Consider the following 23,669-nt stretch of genomic DNA (forward strand, 5'->3'; position numbering starts at 1 on the left):
GAGAACTAGAGCTGAATCAAGTTACAAGTGTATACTTATATTTAATCCTTATATGCAATAAAGGGTAACATAGGAGGCCTGAGGTACTCACATTCTACACATTCCAAAGAAAGGACTGGCCCTTGAACAGATCCTTTGAGATAGCCTCTGAGCTCTAGGATTATACTGCCTAATGATGTTGTATACCTCAGATCGTGGGCAAATAGTTATGTAACAGTGTGATTTTATGGTAAGTACCTCTTTTAGTTTGCTTAAGGCTGTGGGCCACACTTATATCAGTTTGACCTCTGAAAGAAGATGAAGCCTGGGTAGGTAAGAGCCATCACGCGGGCTGTCCATGCCTATGTGACTGACTCCCAATCAGTATCTGCACACCAAAGTTCAGGAGGTTTCTGGTTAGCAGTATTTCATGTGTTCCTATGTGTCACACATGATTAGTGAGAAAATAAAGCACTGTCCTTATAAGTCTACTGGGAGAGGAGAACTGGAAGCTTGCATCTGGTTTCTCCTAAACTCTGCCCTCTGTGCCTTTTGCCTTTGTTGATTTTAATCTTGTGAAATAGTAGGAAATACATATATTTATATATGTGAGTAGTAGATTTATATATAGGTGTCTGTCTCTGATTCCTGGCACAGAGGTCCTAAAACCCGGTAGTTTTTAAAGTGATAAGAGTACTATGAGTTGCTCTAGTTCTAGTATTTGCCTTTGATCCGGTCCCTGACACAGGCCTCCTAAACTCTTATAAACTCCTAAGTGGTAAGAGCAGTAGGAGCATCTTTTGTTCTACTGACACAACTCTGGGTAGGCTCCTGGATGGATGCTGTTGCCAGAAAGACCAAGCTTTAATTAGAAGTTTTGGAGTTTTCAACCCTACACTTCATCCTCCAGGGAGGGGAGAAGGGCTGGAAATAGAGTTAATAATCGATCATGCCTCCATGAGGAAACCTCCATAAAAATTCCAATAGGACAGAGCCCAGTAAGTTTTCAGGTAGGTAAACATGTCTCCACCAGAAGGGTGATGCACCCTACCTCCACGAGGACAGAGCTCCTGCCCTCAGAGACCTCCTAGACCTTGCCCTCTGTATCTCTTCATCTGACTATTCATCTGTATCCTTTATCATCTCCTTTAGTAAACTGGAAAATATAAGCGCTACCCTGGATTCTGTGAGCCATTCTGACAAATTAACCTAATCAATCCCAAGGAGACGGTTGATGAAGCTTCCAGTCTATAGCCAGTCTGTCATAAGCACAGATGACAACCTGGGCTTGCAACTGGCGTCTGAAATGTGCATGTATTGGGGTGGGTTGGGGAATCTGGGAGAACTGAGCACTTAACTTGTGGGATCTGACACTCTCGCCAGGTAGACCATGTCACAATCAAATTAAATTATAGGATACTCATTTGGTGTCAGAGAGTTGGCTGCTTTTGTGGGGAAAACTCCCACACTCTGGCGACCACAGGTATCAGAAGTACAGTGTTCTGTGTGAGTAATAAAGGAGACATATAGAAGATAAACACACACCCAGGAAAACTAAGTTTTTCTCTACATAGGAAGAAAAAAACAGTATTTCCTAAATGAATCTGTATCCTTTCACGGTAATAAACTATGCTTATAGTACGAGTGTAACAGCTTTTCAATGATTCTTCCTAGCAATTCACTGAACCTGAGGGTAGTCTCAAGGATGGATCCCTGACACACTTATCATCAAGTGTCACTAACAATCAAGTCTACACATAACCAATCTACTACAACTGGTTAACTTCATTTGTACTAGCAGTAAAATAAGCTCTATTTGTATCAAATGTTAGGTAACACTAAAAATTGTCTAGGCATGTCAGGCCATGAATGAACAACTTCAAAAAGCGCATGAAAACCAAAGGCTACAGAATCACTACAATTGCAAAATAATTTTAAGAAGCATAACAACCATAAAGCAATAAACACAGACTAACCTGAATCAGTCCAGATGTCTTCTCTAGTCCTAAGGGTCAATATTTAGTTTTTCTTCTAATGTCACAGAGGTGTATGAGTCTATAAACCAGCAGATTATCTCCACACCCTACCCCAGCTTCTCTAGCATTCTCACTAGTCACTATCTCATAAACTAAGACATTCCTGCTGTTTCATTCCTCTGCCTGCTGCTATTGTTTTCGTTGTGTCCTATACTCTAAAACCCAAATTAGAAAGCTGGATATTAAAAAAGAAAGAAAAGAAAGAAAGCTGGATATTATCCCTGACTTCCTCTTTTCTTACCACCCACATCAAACCCAACAAATTTATCATCGAAACATTTTTCAAGCTTTCTCTTGTCTTCCTAATGTCTGAGCTCTAACACTGGTGAAAATTTTCTCTCATCCATACTACAAAATCACCACTGATTTGTCTTCCCAACTTTACTTTCCCCGAAAATCTACACTCCACTTAATGGTATGGATCATCAATCCAGAACAAAAGTTAGACCATTATTCTTTGGTTCACTATCAGCTACATAAAAAGGATATATAGCTCTTAAGGTAGTAAGGTGGTATACAAGATGTTGTGTGACCCAGAAACTGCTAGATTTCTGCTATACTTTCCCCCAGCCTTTGTCTTATAACTTATTCTTCCATCTCTCTAGTTTTAACAACTCCTTTGCTGGCTCTTCTTCTCTTGCTGCCACTGCTCAAATGCAGAGAACTTCTTAGAATTCAATTTTTAGCCGTTTTTCCATATTTTCACAAATCCCTTAAATACTGACAGGTCTCAAAACTGTACTGCCTTTTCCTTCTTGGAAATACTGCTATGGAGGAACAACAAGTAGGCCAGAATCAATGTGTCTGTGCTACAATAAACTCATTACCTCCCTCTACTAGTCTCATCCTTTTGCTTTACTCCTTCTGACTGTTATGGCATTATTATCCATGAGGATTGCTAAATTAGAAACCAAAGCAATTTTTACTTTTCCTTTACTTTGATCCTTTCCTCTCGAAGTCCTACTTATTTTATCTCTTAACATTCAAATTTTTCCTCTCTTAGACATTACTTAGCCATTAGTCTCTAGTTCAGGCCTTCATCAACTTCTTTAAACCTACCATGATAGCAAAATAGGCCTACTTACATTCAAACTTTTGCCACTCCAAACCCTGCATACCTCTTCTAAGCTATCTGACCATAACAGATATGAGCACATCATTCCTGTATTTAAAAATTTTCAATGACTCTGCATTGATTACAAGATAAAGCCAAAACTCCTTAACACAGGACTCAAAAGCCTGCAGCTTAACTCTCCAACAAATGCGCTGGGTTATTAATTACCTGTATTCTCCAAACCTCCTAAGTATTCTCTTGAGTCTTTAATAATTTTTCTCCTCATATACATGACTTTTCAACTTGACAAAATACTACTCAGTCCAGCTGTATGACATTAAACAGATCAGTTACTTATTAGCTATCTGCCTCTTTTACCACATTCATAAGAGGGAGATAATGATGGTATCAATCTCATTTTTGTAAGGAATAAAGGAATTAACATATGAAAAGTGCTTAAAGTACTGCCTGGCACATTTTCAACCCTTAATAAATGGTAGCTATTAAAACAATCATCTTTGTTACCACCACTTCTACCACCATCCTTCTCCATATGTTTATTTCAAATGTTACTTTCTCTGTGAAGCTTTCTGGTTGCCAGAGAGAACATGTGCTCTCATAATTAGCATTTTGATCATTCCTCTATTTCACCTGTGTTTTGTTTTGTTTGTTTCACATCTTGTGTGTTTATATGATCATGGTATGAAAAAGGAGAGGCCTTGGACTTAGCTTCAAGTCTTGGCTATGGCTCTTATTCACCATATGGGCCTCAGGTTATTTTACTTTACTGTGTTTCAAATTCCTTATCTGTAAAATAGGAGAATAAAACTTATCACACAAGGGTGCTGGAAAGGTAAAAGGAAATTACAGAAGGAGATTCAGCATAGCAAGTCACTGACATACATTCACTCCTTTCAAGTCTTTTTACCTGCTACTAATGTGAAGGTCTTAGAAGGCAGGGTCTCTATGTCTTATCTTTGAGCCTACAATCTACAGCACAATTCAGTCTTAAGTGAAACAATCCATGAGTATTTGTTAAACTTGACAAATATACCTATATCTACAGTACTTTGCCATTTTAATACCCCTGGCTTTCAATTTTTTTTTAATATGCATTTTTGAGAGACACACAGACAGAGCATGAGCAGGGGAGGAGCAGAGAGAGGGAGACACAGAATCTGAAGCAGGCTCCAGGCTCAGAGTTGTCCGCACAGAACCTAATGCAGGACTTGAACCCAAGAACTACAAGAGATCACAATCTGAGCCAAAGTTGGAAGCTTAACTAACTGAGCCACCCAGGTGCTCCAGTACCCCTGGCTTTCAAATAAACATGATCAATAGCTGGTGGAAGCTTTTATTTGGCTGTAATCAATTCCATAATGTCCTCAGACAAAAGTCTTGATGGCAGTATCAGATATTTTGCTTATTTTCCCTTTAATGTCAGAATGCTTAGAATTAAAAATCATTCATCATTAAATTTAGCAACAATTCATTTTTATATAATTTTACTCCCTCTTTCTCTTAAGATAGTTACTATTGTTTTTTCCTTTTGCTAAGTCACTTTTATATTTTTTGAAAATAAGAGTACATAGCTAAAAAGGTTTCACTTAATTTTTATGGTAATTTGGGCTAATATGTCACAAATGGACAGTTACTTTAGTTGCAAAAGTATTCCTTCCTAAGAGCTTAAAGTTCTAAAATAAACTAAAGAAATGTGGTACAATGTTAATATAGATGTATTTTCTTCATCCCAATAACAAATCACACCCATAATTCTGGCATAGACACATTCATATTATGTATGTAAAAAACCAGGATTATAAGAACACAAATATATAACAAATCAGAAAGAGATCTTAGCTGAAACAAGAATGCCAAATCAATGCTGGATGAACACTAGAATCAATACAAGATTCCCTGAATTTTATTCATTATTTTACCCCATTGGAAGAGTAACATTTTGCACTGCTACATTAAAGAGAGTTTTCAGATTATCTAATAAAAAAATCTGCCAGAATATATTAGGATCTTATGTATATCATGTAATGACAAACTCAACTAAAAATGCCTTTGCATTGAATATACTTGATATTCTTCAACACCGTACCTCCAAATGCTGTCCTGGGGGACAGGGTGGTTTCACAGAAACCACAGAAGATCTGCCATCAGAAGATCTCAGTTTTCAGTATCACCTTGGACCCTTATAAGCCCTGCAACTTTGGATATGTCAATCTTTCCCTGAGACCCAGTTTTTTACTCAATAAAATGGTGACAATATCTATCCTATTATAAGATCAAATGAAGGGTGCCTGGGTAGCTCAGTGGGTTAATTATCTGACTCTTGATTTCAGTTCATGGTATGATCTCACAGTTTGTTGGCTCGAGCCCAATGTCAAGCTCTGTGCTGACAGTGAGGAGCCTGCTTGGGATTCTCTCTCTCCCTCTCTCTCTGCCCCTCCCTGGTTCATGCTCTGTTTAAAAAAAAAAAAAAAAAAGAACCAAAGAAGATTTAAAGAAATATGGAGGTACTTTCTAAAATTTTTTTAATGTTTATTTATTTTTTATTTTTTTATTTTTTTAAAATGTTTTATTTATTTTTGATACAGAGAGAGACAGAGCATGAGAGGGGGAAGGGCAGAGAGAGAAGGAGACACAGAACCGAAAGCAGGCTCCAGGCTCTGAACTAGCTGTCAGCACAGAGCCTGACGCGGGGCTTGAACCCACGAACGTGAGATCTGACCTGAGCTGAAGCCGGAGGCTCAACCAACTGAGCCACCCAGGCTCCCCTGTTTATTTATTTTTTAGAGAGAGACATAGCATGGGCAGGGGAGTGTCAGAGAGAGAGGGAGACACAAAATTTGACGCAGGCTCCAGGCTCTGAGCTATCACCACAGAGCCTGATGCAGGGCTTGAACTCACAAACTGAGACCATGACCTGAGCCAAAGTCAGATGCCTACAGACTAAGCCACCTGGGTACCCCATGAAGGTGCTTGGTAAATATTTTATCTCTTTATAAATACCAATACTTGAAAATACATTAATGATACAGATACATTACATGTATGAATCTTCTCCAAAGTTAGCATTATTGCTGTCTGGATGATTTAACACATAAATTTAATACAACCATAATCCTGTTTCTGAAAAATAGTTACACATTGTGGAAGCTTCACAAGTTAATAAAACATGCTGACACTTACAAAAGTCTAAACAATAAATAACTTTTCCAGTCCCAACAAGAGCAAAATCCCAAATCTAAGTTTCTCCTTTACTTACGTTTATGTCTGTATGGTATATGAGGACACATAATGCTGGCAAAATCTGAGGAAAGAAGATAAACAATAAATAACACAGAGCTGATGAATATGTCTTTGTAAAAATGAATAACTGTGATACAAAAAGCAGTAAATACTATTTGCACAGCAAGAAAAGACAACGTTAAATTTGTTTGAATCTCTATTAGGAAAATGAAAACCTGATAAAATCAATCTGAAAAACCAAAAACATACTTCAGATATCTGATTAAAACATCCAAATAAATGTGGCAGAGATTAATGTACCTTAAAGGAAAAAGTTTTCAGTAACTTTCTTTATGACATATAATGTCAAGTGGAAAGAATGGAGATGAAACTATACAGTATAGCTATCTAAAAAAGCTATTTTTTAAGGATTTTATTTTCAAGTAACTTCTACATCCAATGTGGGGCTCAAACTTACAACCCCAAGATGAAGAGTCGCATGTTCCACTGACTGAGCCAAGCACGCCAAAAAAAGCTATTCTTAAAACTATCATCTCACTTACCTGCTAAAGTAAAATAAGATTTTATTTAATAAGCTACTTGAGTCAAATTAAAGTTTCTGACTCCATATTTAGTCAAGAAAATCACAACCATTACAAAGTATATACAGTTTGCTGAATTCAAAACCTTAAGAGACTTTTGTTTTTTTTAATCTGGGAGGGAGGAGGTGGAATCACACTAAGTATCCTTTCCATTACAGCAAAATGCACTAGAAGCTAGTGAAAGATGTCAATTATAAAGATTCATAGTTAACATTTTTTGACACAGTTAAGTGATTAAAGGTTGCACAGAAATTTTTTAAAAAATATTCAGATCCATTTACAAATTAAATGCAAAAAGAAAATTTTCTTTGTTTTAATTAGTAAGTTTAATACAAAGCCTGTCGCACATTTAAGGACACTAATTTTGTCAGAAACCTAGGGAAATTTCAACTGGATTTAATGTAAATTCATTCAAGAACATTTGAATTTAAATACACTAGTGTATTAAAACCTAGGTTTTACCTTCAGCAATCCTTTATTTTTTTAGCAGTAAGCCAACAATGCAATGTAATAATAAAATTTCTGAGATTTCACTTTCTCGAATATATTTTTGAGAAAATACACTTTCTCTTTTATATTTTTCTTTTTGAAAGTTTGTTTTCTTTTTGTGAAAATGGTCATTAAAAAGTAAGAATTTGGGTGGACTAGCATTCTTTCAGGTGCCATAATATACTCAACTTCCATTTCACAGGAGTCAAAAATTAAATATGACATGTTACTTAAAAAGTCTCATACCTGCAATGAAATCAGTATATGCATTATTTATTCCCTGTGCATGAAACTCTAAAGCATAACATAGGGAAAATATACCATCTGGGCTTTGCAATTCTTCATTTACCTCCTGAACTGTCTCCATAGGCGGTGGGGGGTCCTTATTCCTGCAGAGATTGACAATGACCCATGTGACGTTCCGAAGGAAGGTGATGGGAATGGAGGGATTGATGAAGGACAGAAGAGGTTTGACAACTCCCAGTGATATGACATAATCTCTACATTGAGGACCATCACCTACAGAAATGAAAATTGTATTTAAAAAAAAATTACATTCAGGATGAGAAAGTCTGAAATGTATGCAATGGCTCATGTTGGGACACTGATGTTCTATGTTTCCTCACCATTAGTCAAAGGCATCAAGTGTTGCTGTTTCTCCAAATTTTGATTTGGAGAACACAAATTTAACCTAAAAATCCTGATAGCAATTGCATATCTGTTTCAAGAAATACCATCTTAAACTAGTATTTATGAGGCAAGAAGATAGTTAACCCATGTTAAAATTAGAGGAAACATAGGATGTAATGGCTATGCCAATGTAGGAAAAAAGTTAATTAAGATTCTTAATTGGAGTCTTTTTAAACCTAAATCCAACTTACCTATAATATTTCCCAAAGCCCATACTGCTTGTTCACAAACATTCTGATGTGGTGAATGGAGAAGTCTCAAAAAAAGAGGTACGGCATCTATAATAAAGAAAAGCAAATATTAGTATTATAAAATACTGAAGTTTATAGATTTCAGACTAAATAAGTTGATAAAATATATAGAGCCTGGGGGCACCTGTGTGGCTCTGTTGGTTAGGCAACCGACTCAATTTTGGCTCAGGTTATGATCTCATGGTTTGTTGAGTTCAATCCTCACACTGGGCTCTGCACTGGCACAGCAAAGCCTGCTTAGGATTCTCATTCTCTCTCTCTCTCTCTCTCTCTCAAAATAAATAAACTTAGATATATATGTGTGTGTGTATATATATATATACGTATGTGTGTATGTATGTATGTATGTATGTATACACACACACACAGACTGGCACACTACAGTTACCAAATTACAGTGCACTGAATGAATAAATGTGGCAAATACTTTTACCCTAAAAAAATAATTTTAGCATTTTCCTCAATAATATTCAAGTAACACATCTACTGACAATATTTAAAAGTTGCTATATCATTAAAAAAAAGACAGCAATAGGAAATTTTTCCTATAATGCATTAAAAAAAAGAGAGAGAGAGACGCCGCCCAAACACATAAACTTAGAATATAATACTTTAGGAGGAGTGTGGGTGGCTTAGTTGGTTGGCCATCCGACTTCTGCTCAGGTCATGATCTCACAGCTCAAAGATTCGAGCCCTGTGTTGAGTTCTGTGCTGACGGCTCAGAGCCTGGAGCCTGCTTCAGATTCTGTGTCTCCCTCTCTCTGACCCTCCCCCATTGGCACTCTGTCTCTCTCAAAATAAATGAACATTAAAAAAAATTAAAAAAGAAAAGAATATAATACTTTAGTCAATATGATCCCAATAGCTGATATAGGATTAAAGAACTGATTATTCCCATATCTGGCTTACCTTGTATAATAAGAGAATTAATCATTATAATCTTTACTCTTACCTAATTTACATGTCAACTTAAGTTCTAAAACAATGGTATCATACCATTCCAGGTGGGCAGCTAAACATAAGCTAGATCATTTCTTCTTAAATTTCAGTCAATTGTGTACTACTTCCAGGACTTTTTGCTATCTTTCTGCACTACTTGTATTATTTATGTAACACTTTATTAAGATAAAATTACCGGTTAAAGTAAACATGCAATGTTTTTTAGTATTTATACAGTTGAGCAGTTACCACCAAAATTTAATTTTGCATTTCCATCACCCTCAAAAGAGTGCCACACCCACACAGCAGTCCTACTGCCCACTCCTCCAGCTTTAGGCAACCATTTGCTTTCTATCTCTACAGATTTTCATATCCTGGACATTTCATACAAATGAAATTGTAGAAGTGTTTTGTGTGTGTGTGTGTGTTTGGCTTCTTTCAATTAGCACAATGTTTTTGAGGTTTATCCATATATAGCATATATCAGTAGTTCATCTTTTTGTTAATTTATGTAAATCCAAGTTGGTTAACATATAATAGTGTAGTAATGTTTTCAAGGGGCGCCTGGGTAGCTCAGTCGGTTGGGCGGTCAACTTCAGCTCAAGTCATGATCTCAGAGTTCGTGGGTTCAAGCCCCGCATCGGGCTCTGTGCTGACCGCTCAGAGCCTGGAGCCTGCTTCTGATTCTGTGTCTCCCTCTCTCTGACCCTCATGTTCTGTGTCTTTCTCAAAAAAATAAATTAAAAATGTTAAACAAAATTAGTTAGAACAAAATTTAGTGATTCATCACTTACACATAACACCCAGTGTTCGTCCCAAAAGTGCCCTCCTTACTGTCCATCACTCTTTTAGCCCTTTCCGCACCCACTTCCCCTCCAGCAACCCTCAGTTTGTTCTCTGTATTTAAGAGTCTCTTATGGTTTGTCTCCTTCTCTGTTTTTATCTTATTTTTCCTTCCCTTCCCCTATGTTCATCTCTTGTATTTCTTAAATTCCACCTATTAGTGAAATCATATGTCTTTTTCTGACTTATTTAGCTTAGCAATTATGCTAGCTCCATTCTAGTTTCATCCACGTTGCTGCAAATGGCAAAATTTCATTCTTTTCGATCACTGAGTAATATTCCACTATATTTGCATGCACACCACATCCTCTTTATCCATTCATTAGTTGATGGGCATTTGGGCTCTTTCCATAATTCGGCTATTGTTGATAGTGAGTTGTTCATTCTTTTTTTATTGCTGAATAGTATTCCATCATATAACACATTTTATCTACTTATATCAGTTAATGAATATTGAGATTATTTCCATGTTTGGGCCATTATGAGAAATGTATAACATCTGTGTACAAGTCTTTGCGTGAACAGGCTTTCACATCTCTTGGTTCCACCTAGTAGTAGAATTGCTGGGTCATATGATAACTCTATTATTAACCTTTTGATAAACTGTTTTCCAAAGAGGCTGTACCATTTTACATTCCCACCAGCAACGTATGAGGGTTTCAACTGATGACATTTGTAATTTAACTTTATTCATCACTTCTGCAAATAGAAGACCAGTAGCACTTGCCAGTATCACAAATAAAAAGTAATCAAAAGATTAAAAATGCAAACAAAACACTATTATTAAATTGTACCTACTAGTCTCCTGAAAGCCCAAGTCTAAAACCTGCTACCTTTTTGGTACAACTAACATCTAACTGGGAACTTTCTTCTTTGATTTACCAAAATATCTGAAAGAGAGTAGTATTCTCACTAATTGATATAATTTAACTTACGGCTTTATCATATACTTCTTAAAATACTTTTCATTGGCACCTAAAGCCAGTTAAGTGTTACTCGTGTTAAGAGTACTCGGTGACATCTAATTTTTTTCAAAGTGCTTTTTTGTCAGTTTGGGTCAATACACTAATAATAGTCCATCCTGAGGTGGGCAAAATTTTTAAAATATATATATGTTACAAGTTAAAAGGCACAAGCTACTCAATACACTAGAGGTACTAGAAACAGAAATTTAAAAACCTGTCATTAGCAGATAGTCTCTACCCAAAAAGATAAAACTATTCACTTTTTAGTAACCACAATTAAAATTATTTAATGATAGATTGATAGATTGATGATAGCTATGGGAAAGATACAAACCATCAAAAGTAATTCCTAAAATTCACTAGTTTAAAAAATTGGAAGGTAAAATTCAGTCTTTACAATAAACTCCACTTCCTTGCTTTTATTTTTTTTATTAAAAAACATTTTAATGTTTATTTTTGAGAGAGAGAGAGAGTGTGTGTGTGTGTAAGCAGGGGAGGGGCAGAGAGAGAGGGAGACACAGAATTCGAAGCAGGCTCCAGCTCTGAGCTGTCAGCACAGAGCCCAACATGGGGCTCAAACTCACAAACCGTGAGATCACGGACCTGAGCTGAAGGCTGATGCTTATCCAAATGAGTCACCCAGGTGCCCCACCTTGCCTTTATTTTTAAAAAAATCCCAGTAAGTAAGGATGTTAATTTACTTACTAGACTGTACAACAGCTTGAGTCTGTGCAGAAGTTCCTGATGCTATATTAGTTAATGCCCAAGCAGCTTCAAACTGTAATGAAGGACTGTAAAACACAATAAAAAATCTTTAGACATATAACCACTATTTAAATTTACGACCCACAGATCTATATGGTTAGCCTTTACCCTATCCTTTAATTTCACTTTGTTATAATCCAAATGCCTACTGGGTATCTCCAACAGACTATCTCACTGGCTCCCAAAGTCAGTCAATATAAACCTACTTCTTTGTCTAGTGACTGATAGCTGCAACATTTGGCCAGTCATTACTGACCTGACTCCTTCCTCTCCCATAAACATGTAATCTAAAACTCATGTCAATTTTACCCTCTAAATATTCCTTATATTTATAGTACCACTCTTAAGATCACTGTACTAGTTGAGGCCTTCATCCATTTCACTGGAATCACTGCCACAGCCTCTGTCTTAAAGCTGGGACCCCATCTGACTCTGCTACATCATCAACTTTACACATTGGAAATATTATCAAGGCTACATAATTTTACTGAAAAGAGAGGATCATTACAATTTGGAATTGTGACAGAACACCTCACAAAGAAAGTGATAACTGACTGACCTAGCTTGCCAAAGACAAAAAAAGAAAGGTACTGACAGCCGGAAATACAAATAAAAGTATCATGGGTGGAATGACCATGATGTGTATGGATGACAAGTAATAGATCAAGAGAGCAGAAGCTAAGAGAGTATGCAAAAAATGTAACAGGATGAAACTAGAAAGGTAGGTTATCGAAGTGTGTGTCAGTGGAGGGGAGGGGGAGTAGAACGCAAATCCCAAGCTTCAGAACTTGGAATTTATTCTATAGGCATACTTAGTAGAGAGGGCTACTCTAGAGTAGAGAAAATAATGTTGTGAGTCCATGGTATGTAGAATTAGGATTAAAAATGTTAAGGCTGATGGACAGACCTGTTGAAAGGAAATTATGTACAAAAAGTTAGGATAGATGGCTGTAAGAATATAAATTCCTTTAAACAGAATACCAAGGTGGGAGGGGGTGATAGCAAAAATTGAGGAGAACCAAAGGTTCTTAGAAGGCACTTAGAAGAAAGCTCCATAAATACTGAAGGAGAGTAAGGTTGTAGTGTCAAAGGTTAGAGAAATCCAAGAAGGAAAAAGGTTTTGAGGAGAATAAGTGTCAGAGATAGAACAAGCAGTGAGGTTAAAGAGGCCAGATAGGAAAACGGAATAGCAGATAAGAACTAGGATGAATTTTGGCAAAAGGCAGGGAATAAAGAGGATATTAGAGGCAGAGAAGAAGCAAATGGACAATAAGATCAAAGATGCTGAGTTTATGTCATTCCACACTAGAAAAAGGGGTTGTTATATTAAGCTAGCCCTGGCAGCTTGGCAAAATACTGGAAATGAGGGCCTTAAACGAGAAAACAGTGAGATATACAAAATAAAATTATAGAGTAGGGAATATTCTAAGGTATCACTTGAAGAGAAGATATAGAAAGAGTTGAATGCAATAAGTAAACAATGAATGAGCATTTTTCTAAGTTTGATACTGTATAGTGTTTTGTGTATATTATTTCCATTCCTCACAACCACCTCATTTTTGTAGATGAGGTATCTGAGCTCAAAAGCCATTTAGGTTTTGTTCAGTAGCAAACTCTGGATTTAAATCGATGTCTGTTTGGCTTTGGGGTCTATGTATGGGCTTTTATATGATAACACTATTTCCCATGACAAATCCATAAAATCAGGTCTAAACTACTGATAATTTTCTGCTTTTGCTTTGGGTAATACACAGGTCTACATATATTTTAGCATAATTTTTTGTATATATCCATAGACACATTCACACAAATGAGCCTATGCCAAAGGCTGGAACCTAAAGTTAAAATGAAAAAAAATGCAAGAAAGAGAAGGAGATCAAGGGGAAAAGAGGGTCCCTGAAAGTAGAGATAGAAGAGATCGTTTTTGAAACAGCTGAAATAAAACTTATTTTTACTTATAATAAATCTTGTTACAGAAAATATATATGATTGTATAAAGTAAGTGCTAAGCATTTTTCAAGGGACAGTTGCAGCATTTAATTATTTAAAGCAGAAAGAAGTATTTTTAAATAAAAATCCTTAGTGGCAACATTTATCTAGTCAACTGAAAATTTCTTAAGATTAACAAAATACACCAAATTTTAGTCTAAATACTCTCAAATACAAAACACATTTGTTTTAAAATACTTTGTGGAGTGAAAAATTCACATTCTTCCCAGTTAATTCAAATTGATGAGGTTTAAGATACTGCACACCAAGGTATTTCTGAACACTGATAGAAATGTGGTCACACCTTAAAACATACAAAGTAGTGATTTTTCCTTTCCATTCTGGAAAAATATAACCTGATTTTTAATTTACTGCAAATAAAAAGCATGATATTAGACAACTAATCATGTTTGGAGTTCTGTTAAAGGCTTCACAGAAGATCCGCGGATCAGCTGGAATATTCCCAGGGTAAGAGCTACTCGGCTCTGGAAATCATTCATGTTGACTCAGTCATCGGGTTAATCTATATATAGACTCATAAGCAAAGAGTTACTCAAAACACTATTTTGGTTGTTTTAAAATTTTACTAAAAACAAAAACAAAATAAATAAAGACTACAAATATTTGAGGTAAGTTAGAATAGGCAATAAACAGAAGCTAAAATTTTCCTAGAAAATATACACACACTTCAAATACTAAAAAAAGAAGTACTTTAGGTCTATTGAATATGATCATAGACATAGAAAATTACATAAAAATATATGACAAATGAAATATGTAATAAATATAAAACCCAAATGAACCCATTGGTTAAATAATAATCCTAAATTTTCAGTTAAGTGAAAAAAGTAAACGGAGACTCAAATCCATACTTACTTATCATCTCTTTCTAGACATTTGACTAGAATTGGTAAAATCCCAGATTTTATTAGGTCATCAATTGGTGGGTTTCTGTCACTGGATAATAGCTTTCTAGAAAAAGAAATATAAGAAATTAACTGCTGTAATTTTCAAACTATGAACAGACACAGCAATGTATTACTCCTAGACTACGAAGACACCTATAACAATACTTCCTCTGGACAAATTAGTATTTACCTTGCAGCCTGGACAGCACTTAACTGGACCACTGGGTTATCACTTGTGGCATTCTATAACACCAAATGTAAATGTTAGAAATTTAAAAAACATCAATTTCACAATACTTCAAAATGCAAATATTATATTAATAACATACCTGCAGTATAGCTTCTAGTGTTACATTTTGCTTAAAAGAAAAAAAGACAGTTCAGGGAAGAGTGTATTAGAAAAATTACATTTATTAAATAATCTTTTAATAATTATGAGTTAATATACATTAATTATCATTGCAAAATTGGTCTCAGATTTAAAATGAAGTTCTCCGATTATAAAATTATTGTAAAAACACTTTATAACACCAAAGTAACTTACTGCTTTAAAATCAGCATCAACATCTGAATCTTCTAAACTTTCTTCTTGGGGAACATTTCTTTTTTTCAGTAAGTGTTCATCTCTTTTGTTCTGGATAAGGAAAACATTAATTAAATGTGTATACCAATGACACATTCTGGACTTGGTAACAAAATTAATCAGTAACAGTACAGCTTTCTCTCTCACTCACACACACACACACACACACACACACACACACAATTTATAAAACAACAATAGTTCTGACCAATATTGTGCCTCCTAATCTTTAGTAAAGATTCAAATTTAGGAATGCATTATTACTATAAAAGTCTAGCAAATACATTTCAACTAGTATGCTAGCTTTCATCCACTTACTGAACCAAGAAGTCACTGAGATGGGAAAGAGTTTAATGCTCAAATGTTAAGGTTTGTATGCTTGTTGGGAATGTGGAGAATGGGAATTCATTAGCATAAATGCTGTCTACTTGCCATCATCTCAGATTTAAATTCTTGCAAACAAAAATTCTCTACTAGCAAATATACTTCTACATTTTATGGGATATCAGTTGTTTGTAATGGCAGCAACATGAGCCATTTCACATAACATATCAATCACTGGTAAATCAATCTTCTTTTAAGTTTTTAGTTTGTTTATAGAATTAAGTGTAAGTAAATTACATAAAAGTCTGATTGACTTCTAAAATTTTTTTCAATCTACAATGTCAAAGCCTATACTACCTAGTCTTCAATACAATATTTGCAGAAGTATCTGATTATAATAGAAACTTACTGAAGAGGTATTAATATTGATGTTAAAATTCAGATCAAGTAGAAAGTTAAAACTGGAATTATATGTATATCTGAAGCTTTCTGGATTATCTGTATAACATCAACTTTTGTCCAATGTAAAAGCAAGCATTTTAAACAAACTGAGGCTTATATATGCTAATCATTAGATTAACTAGCAACTTCCACTTATATCACAGCATATTTCTTTAGCAACTACTCAATCAGTTCTACATTATTTTTAAATTACTGCACCTCACAAATATTAAAATCCATGCACAGATATTTTATAGTCTCAAGTGGCTCTCCACCAAGTACGTATCCTCATTGCGTGCTTCTAGTCTGATGCACTGAGAAAATATCACTTCTATGATATTCCTGACCAAAATCACCACCACCTGAAGAAAATGAGACAAACCTAAATCTGCCATTCTATATAAACTAGTCTGTACTTTTCAAAAATGTGTCATGAAAGATAGACTGAAGAACTCCCAGATTGGATGAGATTAGAGAAACAGGACAAGTGCAATGTCTAATCCTGGATTGGATCTTAGATTTATAAAGGACATTATTAGGAACTAGCAATATATGAGTCAGAGCTATGAATCAATATATGTTGATCTGTGTTAATTTGACAAATGCAATGTGGTTACATAGAAAAGAGTACATTTTTATGAAATATGAACTGACATAATAAGGGTAACGGGGCATTATGCCTGCAACTTTCCTGGTTTAAGGAAAAGTGTATGTATATGTGTGCAAATCAGAAAGAGAGAGAGAGAGAGAGAGAGAGAGAGAGAGAGAGAGAGAGAGAATGAATAAGCCAAATATAGAAACTAGGTGTTGAGTGAAGAGTGCACAGTGTTTTTTGTACTACTGCAAATTTGCAAACTGTAAGTTTGAAATTGTTTCAAAACTTAAAAGAATCTATGCATTGTACCTGGTGATTTGTAACATGGTTAATTTTAAAATCTTTTACATGGCAATTTTAATATCTTTTGGAATTTATTTAAAAGTTTCACTAAAGTTCATCCCATCTATTTTTATTCTCTTTTTTCCTCTAATTATTTTCTGATCCAAATAATGAAGCTTCCAAAGTGCTTTCAGGAATGGTACTCTCTCCATTGCTCCAACTACTGCAGGTATTTCAGGCATAAAAGCAATACAAAGCATAAATACAACTAAAGCCTCTTAAATCAACAATGCCTAATCCTGGAGATAGCATGTTTTTGGTGACATGTGATATTGTGGGGTTTTTTTGTTGTTTGGAATGGAGGTAAGGAAGCTCATTTCTATTCCTAATTTGCTAAGATTTTTTCTTTTACCTTTTCACCCACAAAGACGTGTTTCATTTTATTAAATTGTGCTTCTTTTGCATCTACTGATATTGATACATAATTTTCCTTTCACCTGTAATTGTGGTAAATTAATTGACCTTCTAATGTTAAACCTAAAAACCTGCAATATAAAACTTACAAGTTTGCAAGACCTGTGATAAACCTTTCTTGAAACTTTTTTAATTATAAAATTAATGTTTATTTTTCACACACACACACACACACACACACACACACACACACACACACACAGTATGAACAGGGGAGGGACAGAAAAAGGGAGACACTGATCCAAAGCAGGTTCCAGGCTCTGAGCTATCAGCACAGAACCAGAAGTGGGGCTGGAACTCATGAAATTGTGAGATCATGACCTGAGATGAAGTCAGATGCTTAACCGATTGAGCCACCTAGGTGCCCCTCCTGAAATTCTTAGAGATATTCTTTACTGGATTTAATTTACTAATATTTTATTTAGAATTTTTAAACCTATGTTCATAAATGAAACTGGCTTATAAGCACCTTTTCTCATGCTGTCCTGGTCACATTCTCAATCTCATGATTTTGCTAGCCTCACAGAATGAGTTAGGTAGTGTTTCCTCCTTACCTTCTCTGAAATCATTTAATGAGAAATTATCTGTTCTTTGACTGCTGGAGTTCCATCTATAAGATTATCTTTTCTTTTTCAAGGGTTTGGAAGAGGTTAAACATTTTTAGTTACTGATATAATTTCTTTATTTTTAGAACTCTTCAGGTTTTCATTTCTTCTTGAGTTAGCTGGGTAAATTTTTTTTCCACTAGGAAGGTGTTCATTTCAGCTAAGTTTTCAAATCTACTGGCAAAAATTACTCATGATCAAATTGTGGTAGATTGTTGGCAAAACTGGCTGTAATTCCCCTTTCAATGCCTCTGGATAGTTTGGGCCTGCACCAATTCCAGGTGTGGTCATGTGACTTGCTATGGTAATGGGACATTAGTCAAATGTACTTGAAAACTGCTCACACATCTGAGAATGTCCTCTCTTGCTGCTCTAAATCTAAAACCACTAGGTGAACAACACTGTGCTAAGCTGTTACAAGATGAGGCTATGCAGAAGACAACCAAGGTCTCACCCAATAGCCAGAAACTTCTGTGAGGCTATCCTTAGATCATCTAATCACCAGCCAGCCCACCAGCAGTGAAGGAGGCAGCCCAGCAGATATCAGCTGAACTGGCCCAGGCTAGAGGAACCACTCTGCCAACCCACGGAATTACTAGCTGTATAAAATGGCTATTGTTTTAAGTTACTTGGTTTTAGATTGGTTTATTATGCAGCAAAAGCTAAGTGATGTTCTGTATTTTAAAACCTATGCCACATATACCTTAATATGTCTTTTAAATTCCTATTTTTATTTGTTCTATATCTCTACTTACCATAAATTTCTCTTGAGAAGTATCTTTTTAACTGTATTCTACAGGGTCTGATATGTAATTATTTTTCCTATTCTTCATTTCTAAGTAATCCTAACAGCCACCAGGATTTCTGTGATGGTCAAGGTGAAAAGTGCTTTCTTTCTTTCTTTCTTTTTTTTTTTTTTTTTTTACAATATGAAGTTTTTTAACTATCTTATTCACGGATTTCTAATTTAACTGTAGTGTGATCAGAGAATATAGTCTGTACGTCACTCTGAAATTAACTGACATTTGCTTTATACCAGATTTTCCTAAAGTTTCTCAGTCCACAGGGTAGGCCAAAGGAAATACCTAATTTTTCTTTTTTTTTTTTAATGTTTGTTTATTATTTTTAAGATAGACAGCAGGGGAAGGGCAGAGAGAAAGGGAGACAGAGAATCTCAAGCAGGCTCTGTAGCTGTATGTGCAGAGCCCAACATAGGGCTCAAACTCACAAACCCTGAGATCATGACCTAAGTCAAAACCAAGAGTTGAACACTTAACCAACTGAGCTACCCAGGTGCCCCTAAATTTCCTTTTCAAGTAGTTAGGTCCAAACAGCTTAACAGTCATTGGCAGGGGGTTGTGGGGCTAGAGATTGTGGGGGATGGGAAGCATACAAATTGAAAGAAAAAATTTTTATTTTGCTCTTAAACAAAATATGTGATTAAACAAATGCAGTGAGATCTAATGTTTAAATTGTAAACTACCTCAATCCCTAATAGTTATGTGATATCTAAAAGATGTTAAATGTTGCTGTGTTTCTCTTAAAAACTGAAAATATTCCAAATGTCCCTCTGGAGCCCCATGTTACCTCAGTGCACGGTTTGGAAATTATACCTTTATACTATCAAAAAAAGCCATTTTTCAAGGGGTCTTATACATGTGTTTTAGATAACACTTGCAAATTAAGTTATTTAACTTTTCATTCCCCTATTAATTGGTGTGTTTATTGTTGACAAGAAAATCTACCACAATGATTATGACTTTAACAAATTCTGCTTTATAATTTTGTCAAGTTTTGCTTTATATATATTTGCACAACCCTAGATTGTGAATAACTTGTTCTGCTAGTATTCCACAAGACAAGCAAATATTTCTAATAAATTTTATTTTGATAAATGAGTAGTAAGTGATGCCAAATGTCACATGATCACAATTGAGCCAATGGCTCCTCTCTCTCTCAGTGCAGGATTGTGGGGAGATCATCTCCCATGCTCGGATGCTTGGTCTCAGGATGCAGTGTTTGGCAGAAATCAGTAATTTTTCAGAATGTGGGAAGGTGCTTATAACTGGCACTAGTGTATTTTTTGTTACTTCGAAGCACCTATGGACAGTCCTTTCCTTTTCCATACAAGAGTAAGCTTAGGAATGCTTTGCTTCATTTGAGGTCAGGCTGCCTGCAGATATAGATCCTTCTTCCTGCTGCCTTATTGCCAGTTACATTAAATGCAGTGTATGACAAGAGTTTAATACCATACTGTAGTCAACATCCGTGCAGACATATATAAGAGCCCCATGCAGAAAAAGGTTGAAAAGAAAGGCAGTAAGAAAGAGATGATTACAGCGGAAGTTACAAAAGAAATCAAGAAGTACAAATGAGGTATGCAAGTGGCCAAAACTGCAAGATTTTCTAAGAAGTCTATGTCTGCATCTTGTCTGCAGAGGAGGAAGAGAAAAGGGGGAGGAAACTCTCCCTTCAAATGAAATGAGAGAGATGTGTAAAATGTGGGAAACAGTGCAAAATTTTGTAGAAAAGCACCACCCGAATAAGGCTATATAAAGCAGCGCAAGCAATGAATCTGTTTAACGACAATGCAATGTCACATTTCCACAAAATCCTCAAAAGGAGGCAAAAGCAAGTGTCATTGGATAGGTTCCTTGTAATAGATGCACAGAAAGAAAAACATTCCACTGAGCCAACAGATAGAGTGATTCCGTTAGTGATGATGAAAGTCGTCCTAAACAAACCCTCCTGTCTCCCTCACACCAGCCACGAAGGTTTTCAAAGGCAAGTGCAAGTTCATTTGTATTTAAAGTTACTGTAGCTGCTTAGTAAATTGTTTCTTTTATCAAAAATTAAGTAATGAATCCTACATTTGAAATGAATGCATCCTAAATAAGCCAAAATATCCTAAGGCATAAAAACCATACATTACTCTTAATAAAAAATATGTATAAGCCAAGAAAAGATAATCCCTGGGCAGGTTTCTGATGATTTAATTAATCATGAAAGGGAGCTTCATCAAAACCAGGTAAACTGTACCCTTTACTTGACAATCTAGAGATTTTTACCCTCCTAGACACTGTACTACAATAATTTCAGCATCCATAAAAGGCAACTCTTTCATCAAGTGTGAGGGGAGCTCAGACGATCTGGGAACTAGTTTCAACACCTACTTGAGTTTCAACACCTACTTTATGTTCTCTCTCTCTCTCTCTCTCTCTCTCTCTCTCTCACACACACACACACACACACACACGATCCATTTCGAAAGCTCCTTTAAAAATCTATTATTAATCTATTACCAAACTACATAAACCTATTTAGACTTTCTGTTTTCTGACTATTATGGTAAAACCACAATGTAATGTCCACTTTGTATGTTAAAAAGGTTAATTATAGTGAATTTCTTAAGACTCAACCTAATATTTTTTGAGTTAACAAATTCTATATATTGATCTCTATATAAAGTTATTTTTCATCCCCAAATGTCTTTCTTCATCTTGAAAAAGTAGCTGAACATTCTATACTTAAACTTGTGGAATAAGTCAGCAATCACTTCTTTTTTTTAAGTTTATTTATTTATTTTCAAAGAGAGACTCCCAAGCAAGCTCCACACTGTCAGTACAGAGCCCAATGTGGGATTCAAACTCGCAAATCGTGACATCATGACCTGAGCTGAAGTCAGACACTTAACCAACTGAGACACCTAGGCAGCTCCAGCAATCACTTCTTAAACATGTTACCAAATAAAATATTTATCAGCCCCATTTTGAATGTGATATAATTAAATTTGTTTTTAGCCAGTAATACGTTTATTGTGTTAAATTCTTATCTTGCTTTAGTTCTAGTAAAATTAAAAATAAAACTTCTTTTATTTCACAGAGCAGTAAATGGAGATATAGAGAACCTGGATAAATTAAACTATATACCTAGAAAGTATCAGTTAACATTTGAACCCAGGTTGTAGCTACAGAGCTATCTTAGGTATATTCTACTACTTGCTTTTTTTTTCTTTTTCTTTTTTTAGAAGTAGGAAAAACATGCTTACAAGGTAAGACATTTTCCTCAATATTAACATTTATGAAATGATACTACTGCTATATTAGACATATGGCTATTCACCCACAAGTTATGTATGCTATATTTACATTTTGGCCACTCTCCTCAGTGTACTGTACTTTGATTAATTTTTTTAAACCAAAACACTACTGGCTTATCAATTATGTAAATCTCTGACAACAAAACAGAAATTATTTTTCCTGAAGGATCGTTTAACTAATCTTATCAAACAACTGTTGCTTTCTTTTGGATTCTCCTTTACTAATTCAAGGTTTTACATATGATCATTTCAACAGACATGGGAAAAGCATTTGACAAAGTACAACATCCATTCATGACAAAAACTTTCAACAAAGGAGGTTTAGAGGGAACATAGTAAAGTCCATCTATGGAAAACCTACAGCTAACATCATCCTTAATAGGAAAAAACTAAGAGCTTTCCCCCTAAGGTCAGAAACAAGACAAGGATGTGTCCACTCTCCCCACTTTTATTCAACATAGTACTCCAAGTCCTAGGCACAGCAATCTGACAACAAAAAGAAATACAAGGCATCCAAATCAGTGAGGAAGAAGTGAAACTCTCCCTCTTTACAGAAGAAAGATACTCTGTACAGGAAATCTGAAAGATTCTACAAGAAAACTGTTAGAACTAATAAAGGACTCATTAAAGTGGCAGGATACATAATCAATACACAGAAATCTGTTGCATTTCTATGTACAAACAATGAAGCAGCAGAAAGAGAAAGTAAGAAAACACTCTCATTTACAACTGCACCCAAAATAATATGATACCTAGGAATACACCTAACTGAAGAGGTGAAACACTTGTACTCTGAAAACTATAAAACACTGATGAAAGAAACTGAAGGCAATACAAAGAAATGGAAAGACATTCCATGCTCATGAACTGTAAGAACAAATATGGTTAAAATGTCTATACTACCCAAAGCAATAGATATTATTTAATGCAACCCATATCAACAGTAAACATTAAAAAAAAAGGGGGGGGGGCACCTGAGTGTCTCAGTCAGTTAAGCGTCCGACTTCAGCTCAGGTTATGATATCACACTTTTTGTGTGGGTTCGAGCCCCACGTTGGGCTCCATGTTGACAGTTCAGAGCCTGGAGCCTGCTTCCGAGTGTGTGTGTGTGTGTGTGTGTGTGTGTGTGTGTGTGCGCGCGCGCGCGCACTTCTCTCTCTCTGCCCCTTCCCCGCTAGTGCTGTCTCTCTCTCAAAAATAAATAAACATAAAAAAAAGCCCAATAGCATTTTTCACACAACTAGAACAAATAATTCTAAAATTTGTATGGAACCACAAAAGACCCCAAATAGTTAAAACAATCTTGAAAAGCAAAGCAAAGCTGGAGGCATCACAATTCCAGACTTCAAGTTATACTACAATGCGGTAAGTCATCAAGTTATTATGATACTAGCACAAAAAGAGATGTATAGGACAACAGAAGAGAATAGAAAACCCAGTAATAAACCCATAAATAACTATATAATAAACCCAATAAACTATATGGTCAATTAATCTTTGATAAGGCAGGAAAGAC

General features: G+C 35.5%; 1 protein-coding gene across 1 annotated transcript in view; it reads right to left on the reverse strand.

Moving 5' to 3' along the window:
- Positions 1 to 23,669, reverse strand: part of KPNA3 (karyopherin subunit alpha 3) — a 75,872-nt gene that overhangs the window by 17,944 nt on the left and 34,259 nt on the right. The window contains exons 3-10 of the mRNA XM_029936801.1: positions 15,295 to 15,384; positions 15,080 to 15,109; positions 14,941 to 14,993; positions 14,719 to 14,814; positions 11,794 to 11,879; positions 8,282 to 8,368; positions 7,750 to 7,919; positions 6,347 to 6,391 (exon numbers count right to left, since the gene is read on the reverse strand). Coding sequence (XP_029792661.1) covers positions 6,347 to 6,391; positions 7,750 to 7,919; positions 8,282 to 8,368; positions 11,794 to 11,879; positions 14,719 to 14,814; positions 14,941 to 14,993; positions 15,080 to 15,109; positions 15,295 to 15,384 — 657 coding nt within the window. The remainder of the gene's footprint in view (positions 1 to 6,346; positions 6,392 to 7,749; positions 7,920 to 8,281; positions 8,369 to 11,793; positions 11,880 to 14,718; positions 14,815 to 14,940; positions 14,994 to 15,079; positions 15,110 to 15,294; positions 15,385 to 23,669) is intronic.

The sequence above is a fragment of the Suricata suricatta genome, chromosome 4 (assembly GCF_006229205.1).
Source record: "Suricata suricatta isolate VVHF042 chromosome 4, meerkat_22Aug2017_6uvM2_HiC, whole genome shotgun sequence".
NCBI lineage: Eukaryota > Metazoa > Chordata > Mammalia > Carnivora > Herpestidae > Suricata > Suricata suricatta.